The sequence below is a fragment of the Lates calcarifer genome, linkage group LG11 (genome assembly GCF_001640805.2).
Source record: "Lates calcarifer isolate ASB-BC8 linkage group LG11, TLL_Latcal_v3, whole genome shotgun sequence".
NCBI classification, from domain to species: domain Eukaryota; kingdom Metazoa; phylum Chordata; class Actinopteri; family Centropomidae; genus Lates; species Lates calcarifer.
Window position 1 is genome coordinate 17,530,136 of NC_066843.1, and position 27,293 is coordinate 17,557,428.

The 27,293-nt window shown below is 43.9% G+C and overlaps 1 protein-coding gene and 1 non-coding gene across 2 annotated transcripts; one reads left to right on the forward strand and one right to left on the reverse strand.

Annotated features, from left to right (window-relative positions):
• Positions 1 to 1,483: 1,483 nt before the first annotated feature.
• bptf (bromodomain PHD finger transcription factor) lies at positions 1,484 to 25,072 on the reverse strand. Its single transcript, XM_018698617.2, is given in 37 exon segments — positions 1,484 to 2,324; positions 4,017 to 4,203; positions 4,409 to 4,493; positions 4,629 to 4,821; positions 5,014 to 5,190; positions 5,306 to 5,850; positions 5,976 to 6,201; positions 6,335 to 6,417; positions 6,511 to 7,353; positions 7,389 to 7,951; positions 8,049 to 9,207; positions 9,403 to 9,650; positions 9,747 to 9,858; positions 9,951 to 10,087; positions 10,538 to 10,705; positions 11,279 to 11,534; positions 11,674 to 11,797; positions 11,915 to 12,065; positions 12,198 to 12,326; positions 12,485 to 12,609; positions 12,863 to 12,954; positions 12,956 to 13,042; positions 13,044 to 13,301; positions 13,303 to 14,037; positions 14,039 to 14,499; positions 14,608 to 14,889; positions 15,002 to 15,137; positions 15,349 to 15,478; positions 15,705 to 15,836; positions 16,184 to 16,536; positions 16,730 to 16,815; positions 16,957 to 17,169; positions 18,702 to 18,884; positions 19,108 to 19,293; positions 20,639 to 20,859; positions 22,366 to 23,188; positions 24,334 to 25,072. Coding segments are annotated over 37 exon segments (10,431 nt in total). The 5' UTR covers positions 24,836 to 25,072; the 3' UTR covers positions 1,484 to 2,284.
• A 979-nt stretch (positions 25,073 to 26,051) lies between these two features.
• Positions 26,052 to 26,133, forward strand: trnas-aga (transfer RNA serine (anticodon AGA)). Its single transcript has one exon. It is a non-coding gene; the product is annotated as a tRNA-Ser (tRNA).
• The last annotated feature ends 1,160 nt before the right edge of the window (positions 26,134 to 27,293 follow it).

A 27,293-nucleotide genomic window follows, 5' to 3' on the forward strand; every position in this document is an offset into this window, starting at 1 on the left:
CCCCCCTTTCATTAATAATATAATTCAAATAACTTCCCTCAATAGTAATCCAATTATTTATAATACATTACTGGTATGGAGAGATGTCAGAAAACATTTAAATATTCCTCTTTCATTTTCTATACACTCTCCTTTGCCTTTGAACCCTGATCTTCCATTATAATTCAAGAGGATGGGTTTGATGAAGTGGTCATCTAAGGGCCTGTCTGTTTTTGCAGATCTGTTTATCTCCGATTCTCTGAAGTCATTTGAACAGATCAGATCTGACTTTTATATCTCTCACAAAGACTTTTTTAAATATCTCCAGATTCGTCATTTTCTAGATTCTCTCATAAATAAAAATGGTATTCGCTTGAATCTGGCTGAAATTGAAGATGTTATGTTCTCGGCCAGATCCCTGAAGGAAACAAAATCTGCAAACTGTTGCTCTACTCTGATTCCTCTGCCTACGATTCTCTGAAGCCATTATGGGTGTGCGATCTGGGTGTGCCATTTAGTCCTGCAGACTGGTCCAAAATTTGTGATAGTATTTTTTCCAAAATGTACCTCAATTTCCATACATGAACAAAACTTTAAATGTTTTGATAGGACCTATTATACACCTATTCTCCAGAGAATGTTCCCCAATAGTTCAAATCTTTGTTATAAATGTAAAACACATAAAGGTACGTTTTTTCACTTATTTTGGTCATGTGATTACATCCAGGTTTTTTGGAAACAGGTTCATTGTGTTATTCAAGAGATCACTGGTAAACAGTTTACACTGTCTCCTGTGTTCTACTTATTGAAGCATTCTACTGAAAATCTTTTTGACACAGATACCAGATCTCTCTTACTTCTTCTTTTGTTTCTGGCCAAGAAATGCTTCCTCTTACTGTGGTCTGCTCCACAGGTTCCCACAGTCAATATGTGGATATCACATATATCAGCATTCTTTCCCCTGGAGAAACTGACTCATGATCTCAAGCATGAATTGGACAAATTTTGGAGACTCTGGAAACCCTTGCACTCTTTTCTTCAAAAGCTTTGACTATTTCTTCAGATTCCACACTTATGATTATTGTCTGTATGCTGTTTTTGCTCTCTTTGTTTGCTTTATTGTATTCACTGTCATTTTATCCTGTATTGAAATGCATCTAACTTTTTTTCTCCTTTCAACACACTTCTGCAGCATTTGTTGTTAATTTGGGGCAGGTTTTTTCTTTTCTTTTTTTTGTGTGTGTGAGTGGTATCTTATGCTGTCAAAATCACTGCCACTGTTGTACTGAATGTTATTGTATAGCACATTTCATGTTTTGTCAGTTCTTTATCTATTATTGACGCATTTGATCTACATTTACTGTCCTTGCTTTATATCACAGTTCTTGAGCTATGTTTGCAGAAACCTTTGTCACTTACTAAGATTGAATTTTGATTAAGATGAAAACACATAAATGTGTGTGTCACTGTTACTGTCTGCCACAAACACACCAAAGGGAAGAAATCAGTCTTTTACATTTTATTAAGTTCCATATACATCAATATTTCTTCAGCTGTAATACAAAAAAAGAAAAAGAAATCAAGTCAAAATCTGACAAATTTTTACAAACAGGGCAGGAACCTTCAAATACACGGTTTCATCCTTCTCAGTCAGTCAACCATGACTGCAGAGCAATACAATTACAATAGCTTATTACCATACTTTCAGTAGGTTATAGAAGTTTAACCAAGCAGACTATTGATGTCCAGATATTTAGTACAACTGTCTTTCATGCCACTTCAGACTAAACAATGAGTGGAAATGAGAGAAAAAAGTTGTTCCACCATGATATCTGAATTTAGACACAAAACTCTTGATACATTATGCTCAGTGAAACTCAGCCATTGTACAGTCAGTATTCAGCTTCCTATTTCTTGGACATGATGACCACAAGGATGGCCTGAGGGATTTTTAACAAGAAAGAAAAAAATAAAGACTGAGATCAAAAAATAAGGTACATGGAAATATGAGAGCTCCTTAAGAGTCTTTTCTCCGAGGTAAACTTTCTTCTGAAATGCCTCAGTTGTTCACCCTCCTCAGTACAGTCCCACTGATGAAGGTCCAAAAAGGTCCCTTTAGAGCTGAAATGGGCAGAGAGGGCAGCTCTGCCTCAACAGTTTCAGTGAAAGCAGCAGTGCTGGCTGTACCAACAGTCAGAGGAGCAGATCCCAAACACGGGGTGAGGCAGAGTCCGTCACAGAGTTACAGTTCAGAAAAGCCATATTCTTGGCAAGTGCATTTTGTTTGAGCAATGTGCGATGCTTTCTAAGAGGCTGAAGAAGACTGTAGCTTGTTGTTATGAGACCTACAAAATGCGGAGAGAGGGGACAGTTGAGAGCCTTTCATATTTCATTTATTAATGTGTCATCTCAAGAAACAGAGAATGGGATGAGGTCAGCAGGGCACTCCTGCAGCCATGTTGGTGTAATTTACTGGGAATGCTTTAGAGGTTATATTATTCAGCGAGGAACAAGATGTGGTCAAACTCCTCAATCTTCATAGTATGTTTTGGTCTCCTAAAACAATGCTATCTAAAATGCTTTGTTTCATAATTATTTAAAACATCCACACATTCAAAGTCAGATATATCTTACAACTGTACATAATAAAACATATGTACATTCAAGACAGCCACCTTAACAACCAGCTAAATCAAAGTATGAGGGAAGTAACATACAAAATGTCTCATAAATATCTCTCTATAATAAAATATGTAGCTTTATATATTCTTATATCTGGTATGGTCAACATTCTCTACTTTTCCAATCCAACTCAGATGTATGACAGAAAATAAATACAAGTTAAGAACTAAAATGCATTTAAAATCTCACTGAAAAGAATCTAGCTACTGTGATGGATTGTTCAAAAAGGCCAATATCCTGATTAGGAGAAAGCATGTCCCTCGATTACATGATAAATACTTTGTCAACATGGCTGCCATTTTGTGATTACAACCAAATATTGTTACTGAAAACTTTAAGTTGGTGTCAAAAGCACATTTGGTGTTTAAGTGTGTGTTCTTGTGTTATTTTTCCTCCTCATTATTGGACATTTTTGATTTTCTGGAAACAAAAATTTTGTGTCAGTATTACTAGAAACCCCAGCATCCAGTCCAGACTCCAGCTAGACTGGCCCACTTAAGAATCTGACAATCTGTAAGACAGAAGAAAATGGGATGGCATAAATCAAAGGCATGCATGCAAAGGTGAACAGACACAAATGCAAGATGATACATGGTACAGATGTAACATGGCACTAAGGTTTATTAAGACATTGCATATAATGTCTTAGCGGTTGTCAACTCTGTTGGTTTAGTACGGCCAAGCAACCCTTAAAACTATTTGACTGTTTAAAGGTGCTAAATGTAAGATTTTGCTATCGCTGCATAGCCAACATTAGCATTAACAGCTGTTTACTTACAAAGAGCTTAAGCTATTGTTGAGTTTAAACTACTTCATCAGCCTCTTACATTGGACTGAAGGCAGACTGGATGCTACAGTGACTCACTGTCACAAAGTGGTATTATGAACTAGCTGGCTAGCATGCTAACTTCAGTAGAAGAAAAGTGATGGAATAAATAAAAGCAAAACAAGAGTTAACATTGGTGTTGCTTTCCACCACTGGAGACAGCTCAGCAGAAAAGGAATTAAGTTTTGATGCTGAACTCACAACATTTCTTCTAGACTGCTCTCAGTGTTAACGCTGGTTATATAGCGATAGCAAAAATGTACATATAGCAGCTTTAAAGCCAACTCCAGTCTACAAGTAAAGCACATTCTATTGCCAAATACTGTTACTACAGACATGCCAGAGCTACAAACAAAAGTAAAAAGTGAGTGGCAGGCATAAATGCAAACTTATGAAAAGAATAAATGACACTGACATGACACCCAGTGTGGTCTGAGTCAAGACATTTACAGCACACAAACATAGGCATGGAAAAGAAGCGGGAAACCTGGAAACCTTGAGAGTGTGCAGCAGGAGCACTCAACCTTACCTGCTCGCTTTGAAACCTTTAAGCTTCTGTACAAAGAAGGCTTCCAGCACCTCCGCACACTGAAAGAACGGCGTGTCGTTGGGGTTGTAATAGCGGCAGTTGTCGAAGATTTTGGTCACGTCTGCCACAAACTCTGTGAGCTTGTGATAATGTCGCTTTTGCAAACGGGTTTCCATTGTGGAAAAGTCTAAGACGGACAGAGAAAAGTGTATAGTGTGAGAGGAATAGGCACAAAAAATGAAACATGAAGTATGGAAAGTTTGTATGGATCACTTCATCAACAAAATGGGAAATGTACAACTAGTACCTTCCACAATGGAAGGTAGACACTGGACATTTTCCATGGTTTAAGAAACAGCCACTCATGAGTAGTTGCTATCATTTGTTCTTACCCATTGGCTCCTTGATGACACGATAATAATCAGGAGCGTCATGGGGATCCACTGGTTCAAGGAAAGGCCATGCCATTTTATGAGACTGTTAGAATAACAAGATTACAGTCACTTTAAAAAATGAATCCCAAATGAAATGGCCTGCATTTAAATCTTAACACAGTGTCTTCTTAATATTACCATGTGAGTACAGACAGTCAGACATACATAGGTTTCATACCTGTAACGAGCGTAATATTCTTTTCAACCCCTCATAGTCTTTGTCAGTGAGCGGCGTGAGGACTGTCATGGCGTCTTCTGTCGACTGACACTGCGGGCACACGTACACATCGATGTGATTGGCCTCGCTCTGCAGGATGCCAACACAGCGCCCATGGTACCAGTTCTGGCAGCGGTCGCAGCCTATGTAAAACCTGCAGGTAAAAACCAGATGCATCCTGGTTAGCACATACGTAGTTGACAGTGAGTTATGAGAGGTGTCATATCAGGTTTCCTACACCTTTCACGTGCAATATACTATTGATGATTATGGAGCTAAGTTTGACATTTATGAATGTTAACACATAAGGCTGACAGACAGTTATGTTTTGTGTAAGGGGCCATACTGTGATTCGTCATATGGTGTCCGGCAGATGCAGTATAGCTCCTCATTGCTTGCTCCCTCCTGGCCACGTTTACAGTCATTACACACAAAGTCCTCCAACTTCTTGGCTTCCTTCTCTGTGATGCCAACACATGCGCCATGAAACCAGTTGGAGCACAGGTCACACCCTATATAAAACCTGAGAGAAAAACGTCATTAGAATTTTGTCTCACTGAAACTGAAACATCATGTGCGCTTTACAGTGGTGTGTTGAAATGTAATCACAAAAGTTGGGGGTTTTCCACAGAGCTTACTTTGACTCGTCGTAGGGTGTTTTGCAGATACAGTACAGTTTGGTGTCCTTCTTGTGATCCTTTGAGGTAGAAGAGAGCTTCTTCTTCTTCTTGTGTTTTGATGAGTTGGAGTCTCTGTCTTTGTCTCTGTCTTTGTCTCTGTCCTTGTCTCTGTCCCTGTCCCGATGTCTGTCTCGTTCGCGGTCTCTCTCCCTCTCCCTCTCCCTCTCTCGATCCCGGTCTCTGTCTTTATCTTTGTCTCTATATCGGTCTCTATCCTTGTCCTTGTCCTTGTCCCTGTCCCTGTCCCGTTTCTTGTCCTTGTCGTGATGCCTGTCCCTCTCTCTGTTTCTGTCTTTGTCTCTGTCCTCTTCCCTCTTGCGTTTATGGGATGAGGAAGGTGAGGTCACTGTGTGGGTGCTGTGAGAGGAATGTGTAGAGTGAGAGGGATGGGAGGAGGAGTGGGAAGAGGCAGCCTTGACTGTTGCTGCAGCAGCTTGTGTGATAGCAGCTCGGGCTTTCTCCTTTTCTTTTTGTAGCCTGGCTATGTCCCGCCTCAGCTCCTCCTGAAAAGGAGACAGGACATGTAATGTTAATGTGTAGTGTCCTGCTTAATGTATTTTAAACTTCTGTCTAAATTTTATGCCTAATAAAAAATGGCGATCTTGGAGAAGGCAGAACATGTGCTAACCTGCACTTGCAGCTGCAGCTCCTTGTCCAGCAGAGCCCTCTTCTTCAGGATCTCAGCCTTCAGCTGTTCTTTGTGTTTGTACAGCAGAGCAGTCAGCTTGGTCGCGTTCTGCTTAGAGCGTTTCTGCTCCACCACCTCCTCCTTCTTCCTCTTCTTAGCTGCCTGCTTCTCATCCTTCTCAATCTTGTCAAGAATAAACTTCATCACCTGGTTGCACACAATCATTCTGAAGACAGGGGACAGAACTGTGTTAGATATTTACGGGGCAGCTATTCAGTACACTTTCATATTAGTATACATGGACTTCTTTTCTAGCTGTCACCCACGACAAATATTCAGTTTTGACAAAAGATCCAAACCTCTGATTCTCCTCTCGCTCAGCTGCAGCCAGGGTCTTCCTCTGTTTCAGCTGCTCTGCTGTAGCATTCTGTTTCACTACCACCTAAAAGAAAAAAAAAAACAAAAAACGTTGCATTAATATGTATGTGCGCACAACACTGTATAATATGAATCCCTGTGGATATTTTGGAGTCACCGGTTTGTTGATGCCATCCCCAGGGCTAACAGCCTGCAGATTCTGCTCTTTCTGTTCCCTTTTAGCCTCGTGGTGTTTCTTCTTCTTTGTTGGTGGTGTTTGCTGTTGTTGTTGTTGCTGCTGCTGCTGTTGATGCTGCATCCTCTGAAGCTGCTCCTGGACGCTTGCTGGTGCCTGTATGGTCACCATATTCTGGATCTGGTGGGCCTGAATCTGCCCCCCTGTCTGCTGGATCTGGATTGGCAGCTGCAGTTTGATCTGTTGTGGTACTGTGCCACCCTGCTGCTGTGCCTGCGCCTGGATCTGGGCTTGGATCTGGGCTGCTACGTGGGGTGGCAGAGCCGACAGCAGCTGGACTGGTTGTTGCAGGCCAGGAACAGTGATGAGCTGATGCCTGATTGGAGACTGGACCTGAAGCTGAGGCTGCGTTTGAACTTGATTTTGGTTCTGAGGCTGGAACTGGACTTGAAGCTTAGCTTGGACTTGAGGCTGGGTTTGGACCTGAAGCTGTTGCTGGACCTGCGTCTGCTGCGGCGACTGGACTTGAAAGTGGGGCTGGGTTTGGACTTGAGTTTGGACCTGGGGTTGCTGTGGGGCCTGAGGTTGGATCTGGCTCTGTTGCTGGAACTGGACCTGAACCTGGGGATGGAGTTGGGTTTGAGCCTGAGACTGAACCTGAGGCGGTGACTGGACCTGGGGCTGAGGTTGGACCTGAGGCTGTTGCTGAGCCTGGGGTTGGGTTTGCGCCTGTGTTTGAAACGAAGCTTGTACCTGGGGGTGGTACTGAGGTTGGACCCTTGACTGGAGTTGGGCCTGGGCTGGGGCCTGGGCCTGGACCTGGACCTGGGCAAGGTTTGGTTTTGGGACTGAAACTGCACCTGAGGTTGGATTTGAGCGAGGGGCTGCACTTGGGCTTGGGTTGCCCGTGGCTGAAACTGAACTCGGACCTGGGGGTGGATTTGGGCTTGTGCTTGGGACTGGAGATGGGCTTGAGCCTGAATGTGTGGCATTTGTTGGACTTGGCCAAAGGGTTGGACCTGAAGCTGTGCACGGATCTGAGCTTGAGGCTGGGGTTGTAGTTGAGTACTGGTTTGGGGCTGGAGCTGAGTTTGGGAGGGTCTCATAGTCGTCACAACAGATGAGACCGGTAATCCCTTCATATGAACCTGCACTGCTGAGACTGGCATTTGAGACACCTGCTGCATGGATACAACAGTAGGATGCTGGACTTGTGCTTGAGACTGAGGAGTAAGAGAAGCTTGAGGCAGAGGGGTGACGGGTGAATGTGTGGAGACCGATGTGGGGGCAGAGCCAGGTACAGTGGCCAGGACAGGTGCTTGAATGGGAGCTGCAGCCTGCTGAGCTGGCTGAACTGGAGTCTGGGCTTGAGGTGCAGCTGGAATCCAAACCTGGGGCTGAGCTGCCCTCTGCTCTGTCAGAGCTACAACAGGAGAGAGAAACAAAGAGAAGCCATTAATTATTTAACAGTACACAAAAGTCAACAGCTAAATCAGGATCTTATTGCGGCAGGTCTTTACCTGGCACTGAAGGTGTTGTAGAGGTGGCTGTGACTGGTGTGACAACAGCATTGGCCACAGCAGCGTGAAGGGGAACCGGTGCTGTGGCTTGGATTTGGGTTAGAGCTTTGGCTGGGGACGGGACAGCAATCTGGGTGGACACGACAGCTATGACAGGAGCAGAGACAGGAGCGAGAGCTGGGGTTGGAACTGGGACAGCGGAGGGAAGAGAGGCAGAAGCTTGCATCTGGGCCGAGTTAGTCAGGGCTGCCGTAGCAGCAACCTGGGCAGCCTTGACTGAGACAGGGGCTACAGCAGGGACAGGAGCAGTAACGTGCATCTGGACAGGAGCTGAGGTGAAGCCTGGGGCAGGGCTGACGGCATGTGCCTGGATCTGGGACTGGGGTCCAACCTGTCCTGGGACAGGCAGCGACACTGCAGTTTGGGTTTGTGTGAGGAATGAGCCTGGGTTAAGGGTGGAGACTTGGGTTTGGACCATGGCTGGGACTTCAGTTTGGTTTTGTGCAGGGGCTGTGGCTGAGGTGAAGACTGTCTGAGTCATAACTGGCACTGCATTTTGTGTCAGGGCAGGCACTGATCTTGCCACCTGGGGTTGCGTGGGGATAGAGACTGGTGTGGAGGAGAAAACCTGTGTGGAGGCCTGGGCTGCAGCTTGTGGCAGGGCAGGCACAGGAGAAGATATCTGCGACTGCACAGGGATGGATGATGGGATAGCAGCTGAAACTTGTGTTTGCATTGAGGTGAGAGCTGCAGCTTGTGCTGGAGCTGGCACAGGGATTGAAGCTGGGGTGGGGGCCAAACTTGGCATTTGTGTTGGGGCGGGTATAGGGGCTGCCATTTGTGTTTGGGCTAAGGCTGAGGGAGTCGTCTGGACTTGTGCAGTGGTTCTGGCTTGAGCTGGGATTGACATTTGGGTTTGAGGGGTCTGAGGTACGGCAGGTTTTGTAGGGGTAGCTGTACTGGGTGCCGAAGTTGAAGCTGATGAGGATGGGGGCATAGGAGTGAAGAGGAAGCGCTGGACCTGACCATTAGGCATGGCTGCTTGCATTAGCTGCTGACCAGGGCCAGGAATGACTGTTACACCTTGTGGGATGATTTGCAGCTGGCCCTGGGTCTGGCCCTGACCCTGGATCACCACTGTCAGACCTGGGTTTCCACCCTAAAGAGTTGAAGACAAAAGAAAGTTGACCTTCAGCTAACAATTATGTAATAATTATTATTAATTATAACTAATTTTAAATTAAATTCAAAATCAAAAATTTTACATCTGGAAAAGATAAAAAGTAAGTATGTCCTATATTCAGGAGACATTTTTTTGTGTGTATTAGTAGAAATAAATAAATGTATCCCACACCTGAGCGCCCTGTGTAAGCTGCATGAGCTGTGCCATAGTTAGTTTGACTTGACCCTGCTGTGGTCTGTTGGTCTGCGGGGGAGCCACAGGGGGCTGTCCAGGAGCTGTGGTGGCTGCACGAGGTGATGGTGCAGGACCTGGACCTGCTGCTCTCTGAGTTGCTGCTGTCTGCACAGGTGTAGAACCGGGCACAGCTGTGGCTGCAGGCTGGCCACGACCCATCTGGGTAACAGCCTGCTGAGGCTGGCCTGGGGGGGAGGAGGATTTTTTTGTTTTATTTGGAAGACTTGAGCCACAAACGGTGATGACATTCACTTGAGAATGAAATTTGTTGGACAGAATACCTTGTTGAGCCAACGCTGGACTTCTGACCATTGTTGTGCCCACAGAGGTAGACAGGGGAGATGACTGGCTCATCGTAGTGCCAGGCTGTGTTTGGCCTCCTGCTGTAGTGGCCTGGAAGACAAAGCCAATGGTAAAAACATCAGTCATCATGCTTAATTTCCCTCAGCTTCAAGTTAAAATCGATAGCTTTAAAAACAAAAGACCTGTTGCTGAGTAGCTGAGCCAGAGGTGGTGGCTCTGAGGTTGATGTTGCCAGTCGTAGGATGTAGTGTGCTGTATGTCCTAAGGTTCGCAGGAGGCCCAGAGGGGAAAATGCTCAGGACTTTCTGTTGGACTACACCTGTTGATAAGAGCAGTTTTGTAAGGAAAGAAACAAATGTGTACTCAGTAAATGAAGTAATACAGGTCAAGGATGTACAGAAGTGGTGAGGCATGCACTGTGTGCGTGGGGAAGAGCTTTGAGTGGTCTTGTTTGTTTTAAAAAATTGAAAAGCTCTTGCACTCATTTCATGGGATAACAGTAGTTAAGACACAACTCAGAGACGGGAAATGGTTTAAAAAACTGCTCTGTTCAAAACAGTAACGGGCATAGAAGCTCATCTAATGTAAAAAATAAATAAATAAATAAAATAAAAAGAAAAGAAAAACGAAACATTGGTGGCATCATCCATGCTCAATGTCAATACTTGATCACAAGGCAGACTTTTGCCTCTCACACGACACTCTTTCATCCATTTTGGCAAGTGTAAGCACCAAACCAACGGAAATGGATGACACCCGTGCTCCCTACCTCCTTGAGTAGTGGGCATGTTGAGCGTGACAATCTTGCTGTTAGCGGGAAGCGGGAGTTTGGCGGCGAGGACCTGGCCAGCCACAGTCACTGGGCTGCCAGCGATCTGGAAGGTTTGCTCTGAGGTGGCGATGCTGCTAGCCACGGTGGCCACCAAGCCAGAGGAGGCTGCAAGACACACCATGCCACCTGCAGTCATGCGTACCCACAAGGGCCACCCACAAACGCCAGTCTACAGCTTGTGGTGTCCACTGGAAGTGTTGTGTCAATAAAGGGGCCGATACTTCAGAAACTTAGGATTAATGACTTGTCATGTTTGAAATTCTGATGATACACAGGTTCTTGCGTATCCCTTTAGAATATAAAGGACTTAAAAATATTTAAAAACTAGTTTTAACAGGATTGAAAGTGGACACCACGAGTCACAAAGTCAGTCTGGTAAACCAATCACATTTACCGACTTAGAAAACTAACACACAAAAAAAAGAAAAGGTGTAACAGGTGAAAAAACATGCCGATGATTGACTTTTTACAAACTGAAATGGCTATCAAACGATTTTAAAAAAAGGAAGAATGAAAAAAAGGGAAAACCGAAAGAGAAAAAGTCTCTTATGACAAACTCCTTTGTTTGTCTGTCTGTCTCTAACAGAATTCGATGGATGAAAAGGGACACAGACCATTCTATGGAGGATTTCGGGTGAGCTGAAAATAATCCACAGTCCTCGTCTCCCCCCTGCTTACCTGAGCTGTTGTTGGTCTGACCCTGCTTGACCCAGGAAGCAAAAGACTGGTGGAAGTTCTTGTCTTGCTGGAAAGAAACTGGAGAGCCCAGTTTGGAAGCGAGGACCATCTTGGTTCCAGATGTGACCTGACCTGTCCTCTGACCGCCCATGGATGCTGGGGTGCTGGGAGTGTTGGGAGTGCTGGCTGAGGTGGTGGTGGCTGTTGTTGTGGAAGGGGTCGCAGGTGTACTCGGTCTCTGTTGCTCCAAGCGTTTCTACAACAAAAAAAGTTGGAAAATCATTTTTAAGCAGTATGTAGAGTTTGGTGAGCTCTGAGTGTACTGTAGCACCACCGAACTCTGACCCAACAAATGGCCTAACAAGCCAGAAAAGCTGATAACACATTGTTCACACCTGCTGGGCAGCCAGTCTGGCCTGTTTCAGCTGATTCTCAAAATGGGCCTTGACTTCCTCTGCTGTCTTCAGAGTAGTCCCGGTCTTGGAGGGATCTGCACCCTGTGACTTCTCCCTCTCCACTCTGTAACGCAGACAAAAAAAGTGACAATCTGGTGAATCAGAGCTCTACCAGAAGAGTTCAGTGTTTCCTAAAATGATAATATTAGGGGCAGAGAAGGTTTGCCTGTGTGTTTCTCACCTTTCTGCAAAGGCTTTGATCTCCCACAGCTCCAGGTCCTCTTCAGGCACCCATGTCTCCACAGCGATAGGCCCGGTCAGCTTGGCTGGCTCCTGCTTCTTGGGTCTCAAAGCACTGGAGCGCAGGCCCTTCCTCTGTGGAGTGGGGGTTTCTACTCATGGGAGGGGAGAAACAAACTATCAATTACCCTTGTTTTACACCAGGATAACTCATTCAGCCCTGGATATTGGTCATTCTTCAAATTAAAATCCTACATTGTTTTGGAACAAATGTTTTCTTTTACCTTTGGGAGTGTCTCTGTTTCCAAGGGGACAAATGATCTTCCTGATGCAGTACTCTGAGCGGATGCCATAAGGCCCCACATCTCTTCGTTTTATAATCTCTGTTGTGGTGATGTCTGTTTCTGTGGTTTCTACGGTGAAAATTAAATATATTTGAAATGGCAACACTTAACAGTCATAAGCATGAGAGGTTTCATGTTATAGGCTTCCTCAAAGCCACCCAGAGAAGATGCCCACAGGAAGTGAGTGATGGCTACAGGTGAAGAAGAAGTGCACCACATTTTCTCACCTTTCCGAGTAGTCCCTACAGCAGAGGAGGGCTTAACAGCCATGTCGTCCCACCTAAGGCAGGCCCACAGCAGCCTCAGCATCAGGCTGACCCCTGCCAGCGATCTCACAGTCTGGAGACGATACCTAAATGTGACACATAACATGTCATAAAAACATGAGCTATTAATCCTCATAACAGCTAAACTAGCTAATTTTCTAAAGTTGGCATACCAATCATAATATTGTAATGACATGTAATGTAATGAATGAAATGTGTATGTGTAATGAAAAGAAGATTTTCACCTTGCTATTGTAAATGTATAATATAAGTGCAAAGTCCCAAGGTCATGTTTAGGCACCCAATCAATGTGTAGAATGGTCTAAATGCATTACAAACCTCCATGTGATCCCAAAAGTAGGCCGAGGTGAAGGGTAGGGCCATATATCCAGGGCTGGCTTGGCGTTGTAGTTGAAGATGGGCACCTCTCTGAATGCCCGCTCTCCTCGCCAGCCTCTTCAGGTCGTCATTTGGCAGAACAAAGATGCTCTTCTTGCTGCTCTTGGTAACAAATTTTCGGATAGGACGGCAGGGCGGTGCCTGAGCGTGCCTTCTTGGATTTGGAGAACCTCAGAAGGCTGACCCGGTCTCTGGTGGAATATTCTTTACTAATGGTCATGGAGCTGGTTGCTGTTGAACCAGGGGTTGCCGTTTTGGCGTCAGCGACTGGAAGTTTGGTCTTCTGGGAGACAACCCAGGGTGCAAGGGAGCTTGGCTGGGTGGTGGTGGTTGTGGAAGTGGTAACAGAGGAAACTGCGCTACTTGTTGCTTGAGGCAGTCACATCAGGCTTACTAATGGTGCTGGACATGTCAGCTGTTGGGACACTTTGAGACTCTGTGGTGATAGCATTAGTGGTGATAGAAGTCTTCAAAGCTTCGCTACTACTGCAGTTGTCAGTGCTATTACTATTCACCCTAGAAGGACTTGAGGATGGAAGCTTAGCAGGTATTGTTCCCTCACTGACCATGGACACATCCTCATTCTTGCATACAGCGTCTCCTTTTTCTGCCACGTGGTTCTCTAATTTTGGGACTTTCAGGGGAGGTGGATGACATATATCAGATGCATCCTTTTGCGAGAGGTCTCCATTCATCAGAGACTTGACAGGTTCTCTCTGAGCCTCTTTGATTTCACCTTGGACTTGACTGGCTGGGTCTGAATTGATGTTTGAGTCTGCAGCAGCAGTGACTGCAGTTTTCCCATTCACCTGTGCTGGACTGGCCTTTTTTTGGTCTGCCTCCATGCTCTCTGTGTCGCTCTGTCCGCTGCCTTGTTCCATCTCCTCATACCCACGTTTTTTAGCGTTCTCTCCCACTCTGGTCACCTCTGGCCTCTGTGTTTTTTCTTTGCTTTCTATTGCCTCTGATATACAGTTGTTTTTACTGTTGAGCTCAGTGTTTGCTAAGGGTCCTCCATTCACCTCTTTATGGGCTAAGGCTTCTCCGCCGTTCCCCTGCACAGCATTAACCTCCTGTCTGCTGTGGTTGGTTACTGCGGAGTCTGATTTAACGTCCATAACTGTCTGTTTTTGCCTCCGCCTGCTCCTGCTCAAAGTCAAGCTTTTTAATCACAGGGTCCTTCACCTGTAAGCTCTCCTCCTTGTCTTCTGCTTTAACACACGGGGTCACAGCAGGCTGCGGTTTGAGTAATGTGGATCCTTCAGTCTTAACCCCTGAATTCGGCTTTGTGGCTGCTATGTTGGACAGCAGGGCCGCCTGTCTCAGCCGCTCTAGCCTCTGTTTCTCCTCCAAGGTGAACTGTTTTACCCGACGCTCCAAGAGCCCATCCAGTTTGGAAGGTTTTACCTTCTTCTTATAAGATGTCCTCAGCTGGAAGCCCTCGCTGACATTCACAACATCATAGTAGGGCTTCGATGCAGCAGTTTCTTCCTTCTTGGGTTGTTCAAAATTCTGGGTTTGTTCTTCTCGTACAGGCTCCGCAGCAGGCGAGGAAGGGCCTTTGCTGTCAGCGTTATCTGCAACAAAGAGTCACACAGGTCAGTGCATGATGGAAATATATAATTGTTCACAAACAACATCAAGAAAACTCCAAAAATAAATGGAAGATAAATTATACTATTTACCCTTCTCATCACTTGAAGCAGCAGTTACTGGGCAGGGGTCAACCTCCATTTTTTCATCTCTTTCCTTCTCTTCTACATTTTCTCCCTCCTCCTTCTCTGTGGGTTTTTCTTCCTCTTTGGAGCTCTGAGGTTTGCAGTCATCCTCTGATGAAGTGCTCTGAGCTGACACAATGATAGGCGCTTGCTCCTTGTTCTCATCCGCTGTGTTTTCCCTCTCAGTTTCCATCGGCCTCTTCTGGTTATTTGTGCAAGCCGCTGCATTTTCCTTGTTCATTTTAGCTGCTATGAAGACAGCAAAAAAACATTAGTCTGTGAGCCAAAACTGCCAGTAGCAGAATATATTGAGGAAAATAAAAGCAGCACTAATGGGAAATTACGCCAGTTAAACCCTTACCCTCCAGTTCTTTGCGGTAGTTTACGTTTGTGTTTCCTGGTAACTTTGGAACAAAACGTGGCACGTGGGTCTTACTGACCCAGCTCCAGCCACCATAACCAGTCACTCTGTACTCCTCCCCCTTCTGCTTCCACACCTAGATGGAAAACCACACAAGTGAGGAACAATTTCAGAAGACATTTATACACATCAAAACTGAGGAACAATATCATCATACTCTCAAGGTGCTTGAGTTCATGTGCTGTGGGGAATGCCTGAAACAGTGTATGGTTGGGAACCTCTGGTCTAGATCAGTATGTATGATGTAAAACTTCCTAGACAACAGATGAAACACACGGCTGTTTTACCTGGTGTTTGATGGGGATGGTGTACTTCACCCAAGTGGCCTGCTGCAGTGTCTCTTCATCCTCCAGTTTTTTCTCTCGCTTCTTCACCTTCTCTTTCTCCTCCCGCTCCATGGAGGTCATACGATGTAGCCTGAAGCAAGAAAACACAGTATATTACTAAGATGCAAAGTACATGAGAGGTATTGAAATGGGAAAATTAGGATTCAGTCGGTGTATTACTGTGCGTAAGCTGCTACAGAAATCACTGGTGCCACTAAGTCCAGTTTATATTTTGGAAAAGCACACTACATGTTAATGTGCTGTGCACGTAGCCAACTGTCACACAGTTAATGCAGCTACTTCTCTTCTTCCTTTACCTTGTGTGTCCAAGAGAATCTTTCCATACAGGCAGCATGACCACTGGTTTGATGGCACACTCCAGTATGGCCAAGGCCAAAGCAAATTCCCTGGCCTTGCTGCACATCTGCACTGCTTTGTTCCAGTTGGTCCTACAAAAACCAGAGACAAACGGTAAAACAGCCAGTAAAACAACAGATAATACAACTTCTACTTTTTCTGTAAAGCTTAATCATATTTGAGATTTGGATTTCCACATTTTGCAAGAAGCATTTTTGTATCATTAAAGGAATAGTTCAAAATTTTGAGATTTACGCTTATTCCCTGTCTTGTTAAAAGGTAGGAGAGAAATGTAGGTGAGGCCAGTAGCTGGTTAGCTTAGCTTAGCACAAAGACTAGAAACAGACAGAAACAGCTAGTCTCGCTCTGTCCAAAGGTAATAAAATCTTCCTATCAGCATCTACCTAAGAGATTCATGGGAACCTGATGTAAGTTGTACCTGTGTGACGCCCAGTTGGGATGCATAAATGGTGCGGGCACATTGGTTTCCAGCTGGATGATGGTGAGACGCAGGGTGGAGACAGTCAGGTTCCGCGAACCGTAGATAGAGCCGTTCCATTTGAACTCAGACGCCGTGGTCAGGCTGAACTTGTGGGACAGGTGGCGTCTCTTGTCGTGGTCCTCGCGGTGCTGATGTTTGTTGAGGGCAAGGACGTTGGTGCTGTACTGGTTGTGGTAGACCCTGTATTTACCCTCCTGACCCAGTTTGAACAAGTTGTTCAGATTCACCGTCAGGTCCCTTTTCAAGAAGCTGAGTCGTGAAGATTCGCCATCGGAGCGCGCAGGGGATGACTGACACATGAGAGAGAACATAAACTGTGGACTTTAACAACTACAGATTTGAATGTTTTTGATAACCATGCTGACACAAAAAAAAAAAATTACAATTTTAAGTGGACACCATTGCCAAAAAGATATCAGTCAAACAAAAAAAGAGGAACATTTTTGCACAGACCAAGGTTTCAACCACCACACCCATGCTCACCTCTTTGCTGCCTCTGGGCGTTTGGTTATTCATTTCCTGTCCTGGTGCTTTCCTTCTATCAGTCTTGACCCTTTCGTTATACTCCTCTGTCATTCAGAAAGCAGATGACACTATTCAGTGCAACAGCACAATCAGCATTGATTCAAACAGACAATTCAGCAAAACGATGATTCCAAAGGCAGTGTTTATTTGCTTTCTGAGCACTAATAAACCTCTCTCATGCTTACCTGTCCCATCCTGGCTGGTGAAAGAGGACTGCGAGGACCGATCAGCCAGGTCAGGCGGATCTGGTTTCCTGAGGATCCCAGATCCAGAAACCTGGCTGCTGCCGCTACTTGCCTCTGCTTGAGATGACTGCTGCTGTGGCTGCTCTTGGGTTTGTGCCTGCGTGTCGTCAGGGTCCGCGACTTCACTGCTGGACTCTGCTTTCACATCCTCATCTAAAAAAAAAAATATGGTAAGAAAGACCGAGTATAGGTGTAAACGCAAGCATTAGGGGTGCTAGGAGCTAAAGTGAATGACTTGAATGAATTCTTACAAGCAACAAGCTGTAAGCAAAGAGAGCAAGTGTAAACAAACAAACAAAAAAAGACAACTGCACCTGATATTGGCAACCGCTGCAATTAAGAAATTTTCAATATAACTTGTTCACTGTATTACCAGGTCTTAAACGTCTTGGCTTTAGCAAACAACCAACAAACTGCTCAAAAAATAAAAGTGTTTAGTGAAACATTAAGTGTTTCATCAGTCTAGCTAGGCCTATAAAACCAAACCTATCTTGGACAGGAAAAGCTGCACAAATCCAAAACAAGCTGTGCACTTGCTGCAAAGCCAAATTGAGACGGCAGCTCTGCCTCCGAGTTGTAACAGGAGAGAGAGTCTTGCATATATATGCAGCTCTTTGTTGACGAGGTAGCAGGTGGGGCTTCCAGGCAGAGAGCCTTTTGTCTGAGCTACAGGAACCCACCCAAAGGCCCATAAATTGGAATGAGAATAAGGAGCTGGTTGTGACAGACGTGGCGTGGTAGCCGCTGCCAAGGACGCCGCCTACCACAGTGCCAAAAAGTGTGCTTTTCAAGAGCGCCTGAGATGATATATAGCACAGGACAAGAATTGAATGTGGCAGAAATAAATTGGAAATTTATTACAAAGCAGCGGCTGAATGCGACCACTAAAGTTTAGTGCAAGAGCAGGACGAGATGAACAGCAGACAATGGCCAGCAACAGCCTAAGATATCTGTGGATCAATCATAGAGAGGAGAGAATATCATCTCACTATCTAATTAGATGTTTGCTGAAGATAATGAAGAGATGCTGTGACAGGGAAGTGACAAAGGATCAGGGTAATTACGGTCACTCTAGCGTTGCTACAAGAGCTTAAATTTTCTGGACGAGCAACTGAAAAAGGAGTAGCGTTTAACAGCCACAGCTTCAAGTGTTGTAAAATGTTATTTATGTCCCGGTAGAAGCACAGAGACCCACAAAGTCTTCTTTCACAGTGTGTGCCATATATGTAGGCTGATGATTAAAAATTCAGCTGAGGAAACACAATCTATCCACACGGGAGTATGTCATAAAATGGTCAGAGGCGCCTGTTTGAAGTCATGTAAAAAGAGAAAGGGAAAGCACAAATGTTCCAACAACCAGCAGCCAGCCAACACAATAAACACAAACTGAATGAATGCAAAACAAAACCAGTGATACAGTGTTTGTAACCCGGGCACACTGATCTGACAGAATTTTGGAATAATATCTAAACATGTGACAGAGGTATAAGAATAGGAAAAACAGTCCTACAATCACCTCCAAAAAATAAATAAAGTAAAAAATGTAGGGTATCAGTGGCAACCAGCAGACACAAGCAGACAGATGAAGATAGGTGCACACGTGCAGCCCAGCAGGAGGGATGAAGTGGATGATAATGGCCGGACAACGGAGCGGACATTTCTTATCAATGTTTTACTTCGAGTACCTGTCCTTTCCTGCTTTGCCACTGGAGGGGACTCCCCACTCTCCTGGCTCCTAGACTGAGCAGGCTCTGGTTCCTCATTTGATTCAAGGGATTCTGTTTTAGACACGGCTGAGTCCTGGGAGGCTGAGTCGGGGTTAGGATCAGACACGCAGCTCTCCTCTGCAGAAGGGGGAACCGTGGCTGCTGTGGTATGACATACATACACAAGGCGAACAGCACCAGCAGAGTCAAAATATATTTTAGTCAAGCAAAGGTACATTCATCATACAATATAAGAAGAAAAGCAATTCAGTTTCAAAATGTGGCAAAACTACACCAGCTGTTAGCAGGACTGTTGGGTCTTTTGTCTAGTTACTTTAGGAGAAATGGCATGTTAGAGAGGTTCAAAGCTAGACTCCACTTTTACCTTGTGAACTGACATCTTCCTTGGGCTCAGTTTCTTTGTGGTCTCTGTTGTCGGGCTGCGAGGTGACCTCACCAGTATCCTCCGCTGTCTTAACAGAGGCCGTTTCTACTTCCTGCTTTGCCTCCTCTGCTCGCCTCTTTGCTTCCTGTGCCTCCCGCCTGACCTTCAAACGCTCCATGATCACATCTAAAAACAAAAGGAAGCGGTTCATTTTTCAAAATAAAAGGCAACAAAAACACCTGAATGAAACATTCTGGAAGACTTGGCATTAGGTGGTAACATCTGAACAAATGAAGACGCAGTGAAGACAATTTCATAATAAGCCTGAGATCATAATAAACAACTGAAGCAAATTCTCACAAAATTTAAAGAGTGTATGGTAGTTACTTGTTGAAAAAAACAACAGAAGTGATTAACAATGTCAACTGACAGATTAATTGTTTCGGGTCTATGAAAAACATTTAACAGACGCATCCTACCTGCAAAACATATTCCTATGATAAAATGCTGATTTTCAGTTTCAGATGATCTTTGGATAGTTAATGTATCAAGTTGTATATATGAATTAAGAAATATAATAACAGAGTAATAGTGTGAACTTAGTCTTATATGTTAGCATTTCCAGATTCATAACTCAGCTAATCCAACAACAAAAATCACTTCCCTCCAGACAAATATAAGACAGAGATTTTCTTTCATAAAATCTCCAGAGACTCATGTTTCATAACAACAATTTTCACTGGGACCAAAGCAGCTGTGTCCCCACCAGCTCAAATGAAGAAAAGCGATGTGCAGGCAGCACTGTGCTGCGGCAGCACTGGGCTTTTAACAGATGAAAAATACTAGCAATAACCCATAAATCACTTACAATGGAGAGAAAAATGCACTGCAATGGCTTTACAAAAACATGAAATTTTCTTCCATTTTGGGCTACAGAATACCTATTCAAACCTCAAGTTTCTAACAGAATGCCAAAGACACATCCCCAATAAAAAACAAAGTACCCTGCTGTCTTGCTTGGAAGTGGAATCAGGCATTTTGGTGACACACAGGAAACTGTTACAAAATCAGACAGATATGGCAGCCTGTCAAACAGAAAAGGAAACTGCTGGCATAGTAATCAAAAGTCGTCTAACCACTTTGACTCCTGGGAGGAAGGCAGAGGGGGAAAACAGTTGCTAGTTGTCTGACAGAGCATGAAGCAGGAAGAGAAGGCAGCACCTAACATTTCTGTGACAAACTGTCATCATAGCAGAGCACTGCTGCCCAAGGGGAGGACCTATGTTATCTGATAGATTGTTTCAGAATGTAGCCCTGCAGGATACAAACACACAGATACATACATTCACTGCGCAGCTTGAGTCACACATGCCCTGATCATTAACCAGTCAGATCAATGATTTCCCCATGTTAGCTGCAAATGCTGCTCTGATGAACCAGAGTACATCAAACTCGGAAGTACCGGAACAAGACTACACCACTTCAAATTTATCTCTGTTTTTCTGGTGTGAAGACAAAATCAAATCTGTACCGTTGACAGCGGTGAGGTAGGCTTTACTGTTTCCACGGGCTTTGTTGGTAAGGTCCTCTGTGATGGCCATGTGAGCGTGCACTTCCTCCTTCATCTCCTCCAGAGTGGCGTGCAGGTCTGTCTCCCAGTACTCCTTATCTAGGCAGTCCATGAGTTCCTCCAGCTGCGCCTTGGTGCTATAGTACCAGATCTTTTTCTTCTTGTGCTCCCCATCCTCCTCACTGAGGAGTAACAAGATAGATTCTTAAATATCAGAACAAACAACACTATTTCCTCTACCAATTCTCAATAGAAAATATAAACATATTCACAGTATTATACCAATTTACTAATTTATTTGTTTATACAGTATTATCAAGTCAAAGGTGTTGGTAAGTACCTTGTAGATTTAGCAAGTTTTACCTTTTGCTCAAAAACAATATCCTCTATTCTTTTGGGGTCTTTTGAGCTGCTTATATAAGGTACTGATATGAATGTACAAACAAACTTTCCATTTTAGAATTCAGTTGCAGCAGCAAGCTGATTCATACAGTGTGATATTAGGTGCTGGTATTTGTGAAGAAATGACAATAACGTGGCTCAGCATAAAACTGTGCAGGACAGGTTAAATAGTGAGTGGTAGCAGACTGCTCATCTACTCTAAGTGTCTCATTAATATTCTCTTGGTGCACAACAGTTCAGCTCAAGAACTGAGTGCCTTTGTTACCCCAAATCAAAAACATTAAAAAGCTCCGTCAAATACTGTCTGACAGTAAGATGAATTCAGCCTTTTATTTGTAAAGGCTATGCTCAAAGAGAAGATAAGTTGGGGGTGGGGGCGAGGAGGCGTTTAGGAAGCACGTCGCTGCCAGTAAAGATAAAGGGCTCGGATTGTATGTCTCTGCCATAATCTCTAGTTAAATAAATGACTGAATTCATGGAAGCATGTTCTACTCGCCAAATGTGTTTCCCAGTAAGTTTCAGTTTTACTTTCCAGCTGTTTCACATTTTAGGCTGGAACACACACACAGCACAGAGCACAGAGACAGGTCTGGTAATGTGAGATGACCTTTTAGGAAACTGTCTTCAACTGGCTGCATAATTAGTCACCCTTGGGGCCTGTTTATCATGTTTAGGGTAAATGTGCATTTGGTCTCACAGCAAGACAAAGTTATAATTATGGTATTTAATATGGATTTTATTGATTATTTTCATGGGTCACAACTAACTCTGGATCTGCTACTTTTAAACTGCTTCATGACTTTGGTGACATGTTGAGTGCTTGAGCTCATCACCTCAGATATAATCTACCCGTAGGGGCAACTTTCAAATCAACATCACTATATTCAAAAGAATATGCAATATATAAATGATATTGCAGCGTTGGAAAATCTATGCAAAAGAGCAAGTAAAATAATGAGTTTGATGTTCAATGCATTACAGTGTGCTCCAATATATGATATGTGATAATATTGAGTTTTTCCCAGCCCTACCTACTTGCACACGCTGCTTTGAACTACTTGCAAAAGGGCTAGCAGTCAATTAGACCATACTGTTATGTTTTACCAATCTGAAAACGACTGCATGGTTGTTATCTGGGGAGGATGTTATCTGTATTGAACGGATATGCGATATAATGTAACGTTGTAAGTGAAAGTCTTGCTATAATGATGAAGTCTCTGAGATTCTGGATCTCAATGTGTACATTTGTGGTTTTCTGTTGCGAAAGGCAATGGGGTCCTACTTACACTATAATCCTTCTGTTTAGGAACCAGTATTTCCTCTGGTGCCTGTCATATCCAATGGGCTCTTGGCGGATGTAGGGCCTGTTCTTCTGTGCCTCTGTTACACAGTCTGTGACACCAGGCACCTTGTGCGCCACACAAATCTCACACTGCCACTCGTCCTCTGGAACCTCCTCCAGTGGTGGTTTCACACACTCCAGGTGGTAGACCGCAGAGCAAGTCTCACAGCACAGCAGGTCACCCAGGCGATGACACACGCGGCAGTGATCATCATACTGCATGCTGCCGTCAGACATCAGCTCCTCACGGGCAATGTTGGTGGTGAGAAACTGGTCCACTAAGAACTGTAATACCTTGATCTTACTTTCAAGAGGACCATAGGGATACTCATCCACCTCCTGGTAGGGAAGGACATGATGGTACTCCCGGTCACTCTCACAGTACGCCCGCAACACTTCAGGCCATGTCATGCCGTCAATAAAGTACAGAGTGGAATTGACACTGTCCTTGAGGTCAGCTGGGCCAAAGGTAGTGTTGGAGGAGTCCTCCTCACGTAGGATGGCCTTCAAAAGGGAAATGTGAGTCTCTGCTATTAAAGTGCTTTGCTCCTGGCCTACCAGTGCTGCACAAAAGTCCTCAAAGCGGAAGGGGGAGAGGCGCAGCACTGTGCTGAAGTTCCGCAGCACCTCGTAGATTGAGGTGGCATTGAGCAGCTCCTCATTAGGCACCAGGAGATCCTCAGAGGTGTCAGGAAGCTCAAGAGAAGGAATCTCCTTGTCCTCCAGGATGGGAGTGCGAGGCCGGGGAGCCCGTACTTTTTTCTTCCCTGTAGCATACATAATGATATTAGTGAATCATTATTAGACAACTTTAATCCACAGACTACAGCAGAGGACAAAACCTCTAAAAATATTGGTTATGTTTGTATGAAAATCATTAATGATTATATCATTATCACCTACCTTACTTAACTTTTATATAGGTTTGTATAGTATGACCATCTTATCCAACACAGGATGGGTATAAAGTGCATAATTTCTGAACGCAGTTGTAATTCACGTCATTTCACCATTACAGAGGACAAAATACAATATATTTTGCTCGCAAGTGTCAAAATGTGATAAGTACAGACTGTTTCTGAATAGCAACAAACTTTCAAATGTGCTACTTTGGCCGAGCCGGCTCAACACATGGCCGGTGACATTTTTAGCTAAGTGGGGCTGCTTCAACCTCCTGCATCTAGGAAAACATTAGCTGTCCAGCTGGCAAATAATGTAAATGTTAGACGGAGAACGCGTTATAACAGCTCTTTCTCGGAGCTGCAGACATTGAGAGACATTAACTCGTCATTTTAGTTTAGTTTTGGAGTGATGAATTGAAGGGTTAACTGGAAGCTTGAAAAGTGATAAAAATGACAGGCACGTTAGCCAAGCTAAGTTAGTTGGCTAGCTCTTTCCTGTTATTCTTATTTAACTCCAATAAATGGCAGACATTTCATATTCACCTTAAGAGGCATAATGTGTTGAGGGTAGCTATAAACACTCAAAGTTATCATTATCTAACATCGTCTGGCTGTCTTCAGGATGACAGTAGGCAGCATGAGCTAATTTCACTTGCTAACGTTAGCACGCTAGCAGCTAACTTATTGACTGAAATGCAACTGAATGGTATATCTAGCTGCGGGGATTCGCAGTCATCCTTGAGATAAGTCTGGATTAATAGAAAGGTGCGCTTTAAGATGTTTTGACAGACGGTGATGGCAGCGAGGTAAGCTGGTGATACCGCTACGGATTCAATCCACCTGCAGTAGCATTAATGAGCGGACTGCGGCCTGTGTTCATTCTCCATTTTGAACAATAACCTTACTGCTTCCTACGCTGATTAAAAAGTATCAGCAGCAGCATATTGGGGTGTATTTTCCAACCCTGGCAATGTATGATAAGTGTATGCCTGATCATAGTGTTTATTTACCCGGAGTGCTGGCGTGTGTGCTCTGACTCCGAAAGCTACTCTCAGTACAGTAGCTGGCATCATCCTCCTCCTCCTCGTCCAGCACATCATTTTCAAGGCAATCAGAGTCCTCTTTGAGGGCCTCATCCTCATCGGACTGAGGTTCCTCTTCAATATACTCGTCCTCCTCCGACCTCAAACTGACAGCATCGTCCTCCTCCTCACTCTCGTGGTCGTCGTACACCACTGTTTTGGACGCAGCCGTCCGTCTTCCTCCACGACCCCCTCTGCCTCCTCTGCCGCCGCCGCCACCTCTACCTCGTCCCCTGCCCCGTGTTGACGTGCCGGATCTCCCTCTCTTCTTTCTGGCCGGCTTGGTGGTCTCCCTTGTGGGGCTCTCCTCATCTCCGCTGTCCCGCAACCTGGGCTTCAGATTCCTCCTGGGTCGCAAGCCCCGGGTCGTAGCTGGGGACGGCTCCTCGGCTTGTAGCGGTTTGGGCGGCCTGCCTCTTTTCCCTCTCATGATAGGCGAAACCTGTTATTTTACAATCACTATTTTTGCGTTTATTTAGCCTACACGGACGCGAGCGAAAGCGGTACCGCCACAAAGCTGAACCGGTGGGGATTCGGACGGTGCGGTAACCCCGTGGTACCCCTGTGTCTTTTCGGGTGGGAAAGCTCAAAATGTTAGCCCGGCGTCCCGTTTGGGTTCGCCTAGAGCCGCCATTTTTCTTCTTCTCTGCCTCTCTGGCTGAACAAACAGCAGGCCCTCACTAGAGAAGTCACGTGACACTGCTCCCAGCTCAGTGGCAACAATGACCGAAAAGACAATTACTCTCAAGTAGTTTCATGTTTTTGGTTATACGACTTGAGTAAATGACAGTTTTTTTAAATCCACTTTTAATAAGCATTGTGTGGGATCCTTTTTTCTTGCGGGCCATGTCTGCTTCTAAGATTTCTAGGGATCAAACTCCAGAGCCGTGGAGACAATGCAATGCAAAGAAGATTAAGCATGAAGCTATCTAAAACAAAATAAATTATCTTTGGCTGCACATGTTAAAATTAGCCTTAAAGTGGCCAGTCAGCTACTCTCATAGATTTGGCAGATGTTTGGTGAATAGTAATCAAAATATTTGCCATATTTCTAGTTACTGGATAATTTACATGCTTATAAATTACTTGATGCATTTGCTTTCAAGAGTTGAAGCAAAGGTGGCATAAATTTGAGCTGACTAGCTTTCTCTTATACTGCAGAGTTATTAATGTATCATCTTTTGTCGGTTTATTGTATGTTTTGCATATAAAATATTATTCTATAATATGCAAAATAAGTATGCCGTCAGAAACGAAGAAGCAACTCTCTCCACAAAATAAAATCTAACAAAGGCAAATAATCACAACTGCTATGCGTGTATTAATATCAGTTTACAAAGAATGATTACAAGAGGTTTTATTGACTTACTACCAAAACATCAAATTCTTTCGAAACCGATATTATTTGATACAGTATTAATGAAGATGTAAGGCTGCAATGTTGGAGAAACTCCTTTGCAGCTGAGGATCGATTTATTGTCAGTCCCTCCTCACTGCTGCCAGCACACCACTGTTAAAACTGTGTAGTTGGACGACACTGATGTGTATTTATTTAAAATGAATTTTATATCAAAGACAAAAGTTAAAATCATTTAGAAAATGATCTTTACTATGAATTACTTATATATATAAATTAGCTATTGTCAGTTGTCGTGGCCGAGTGGTTAAGGCGATGGACTAGAAATCCATTGGGGTCTCCCCGCGCAGGTTCGAATCCTGCCGACAACGTAAATGTTTTTGCGAGCCATTTTACTGAGATAATGTTTTTAAATCATGATGCTGGAAATATCAAATCACGACAACTGCACATTTCCACAAAACGATGATATTTGCGGGCGGAATGTCGTGTTCATGTTAACGAGGCAACGCTGGAAGTGGCTGAAGTTAAGCCCAGTGGATGAAGACGCCACAGTAAATGGTTTAAAAATAATGAAACAGCGCCCTCTAATTGTTTTGCTTTGCACACGACATTGCAGGGACTGCTGGGAGTCCTAATTCAAATATCTTTTAGTGGAGACTGAGTTTTCCTTAGGAGCAAATCTTGTTTTGAGTTTGAAAAGATAAGACTATAAGTGCTTTGCCACACAATGGTTCAGTTATCTTCAATTCAACAAGACAGAAAATACTGCACTAAAAGTAAAATACAGTAGGTAATATGACAAATGTATACTTTTAAAACTATTTTCTATCTTATACACGTCTTGTCATGATTTGGTTTATATGGTAGATATATCTGATGTCTAGTAGTATTTATTGTTGTAAATTTGTTTTTATAGTCTGTATCTTGACATCTCAGTAACACTGCCTCATTGTTGCAAAGTGGGCTGTACATAATTTATAGTATGTTATGTATTTTGCCCTCATACTGGGTCTCTCATCCGGCTTGCTTTATAAATGAAAATTTCAGAAAGCAAATATAAACAAATATAACTTTTTTTTTTTGGTACCTGATTTTACTAGGTAGAATGAACTGTGGAGATTAGCCAGTAGGTGGCAGTAATAAACCAAAAATGAATGGAAGAGGAAAGTGTTTGCTGGTCCCAGTACACCAAGTCAGCTTGAATGGACATGGACTTGTATTTAAAAAAAGTAGGAAAAAAGGAAAAACAGTGGTAAATTATTTCCAATATTTATGTTTTTAGTGTCAACATTTGACTGCAGCTCTTTTTAGAGCTAGAGAGTGAAATTGATTAAGTGCTTAAGCTAACATCCCTTCTCAGTTATGTGAATTTGTCTGAATTCAAAACATTTTGCCATGGTATTTGTGAGATATTTGGCAGCAGCAGTAACAGGCTGGCTGGGGTACAGACTCAAGTGTAAAATATACCAGCTATTTGTATGAGGAGTGGTTAAACAAGTTAAATTGCCTCACTACAATGTTCTGACAG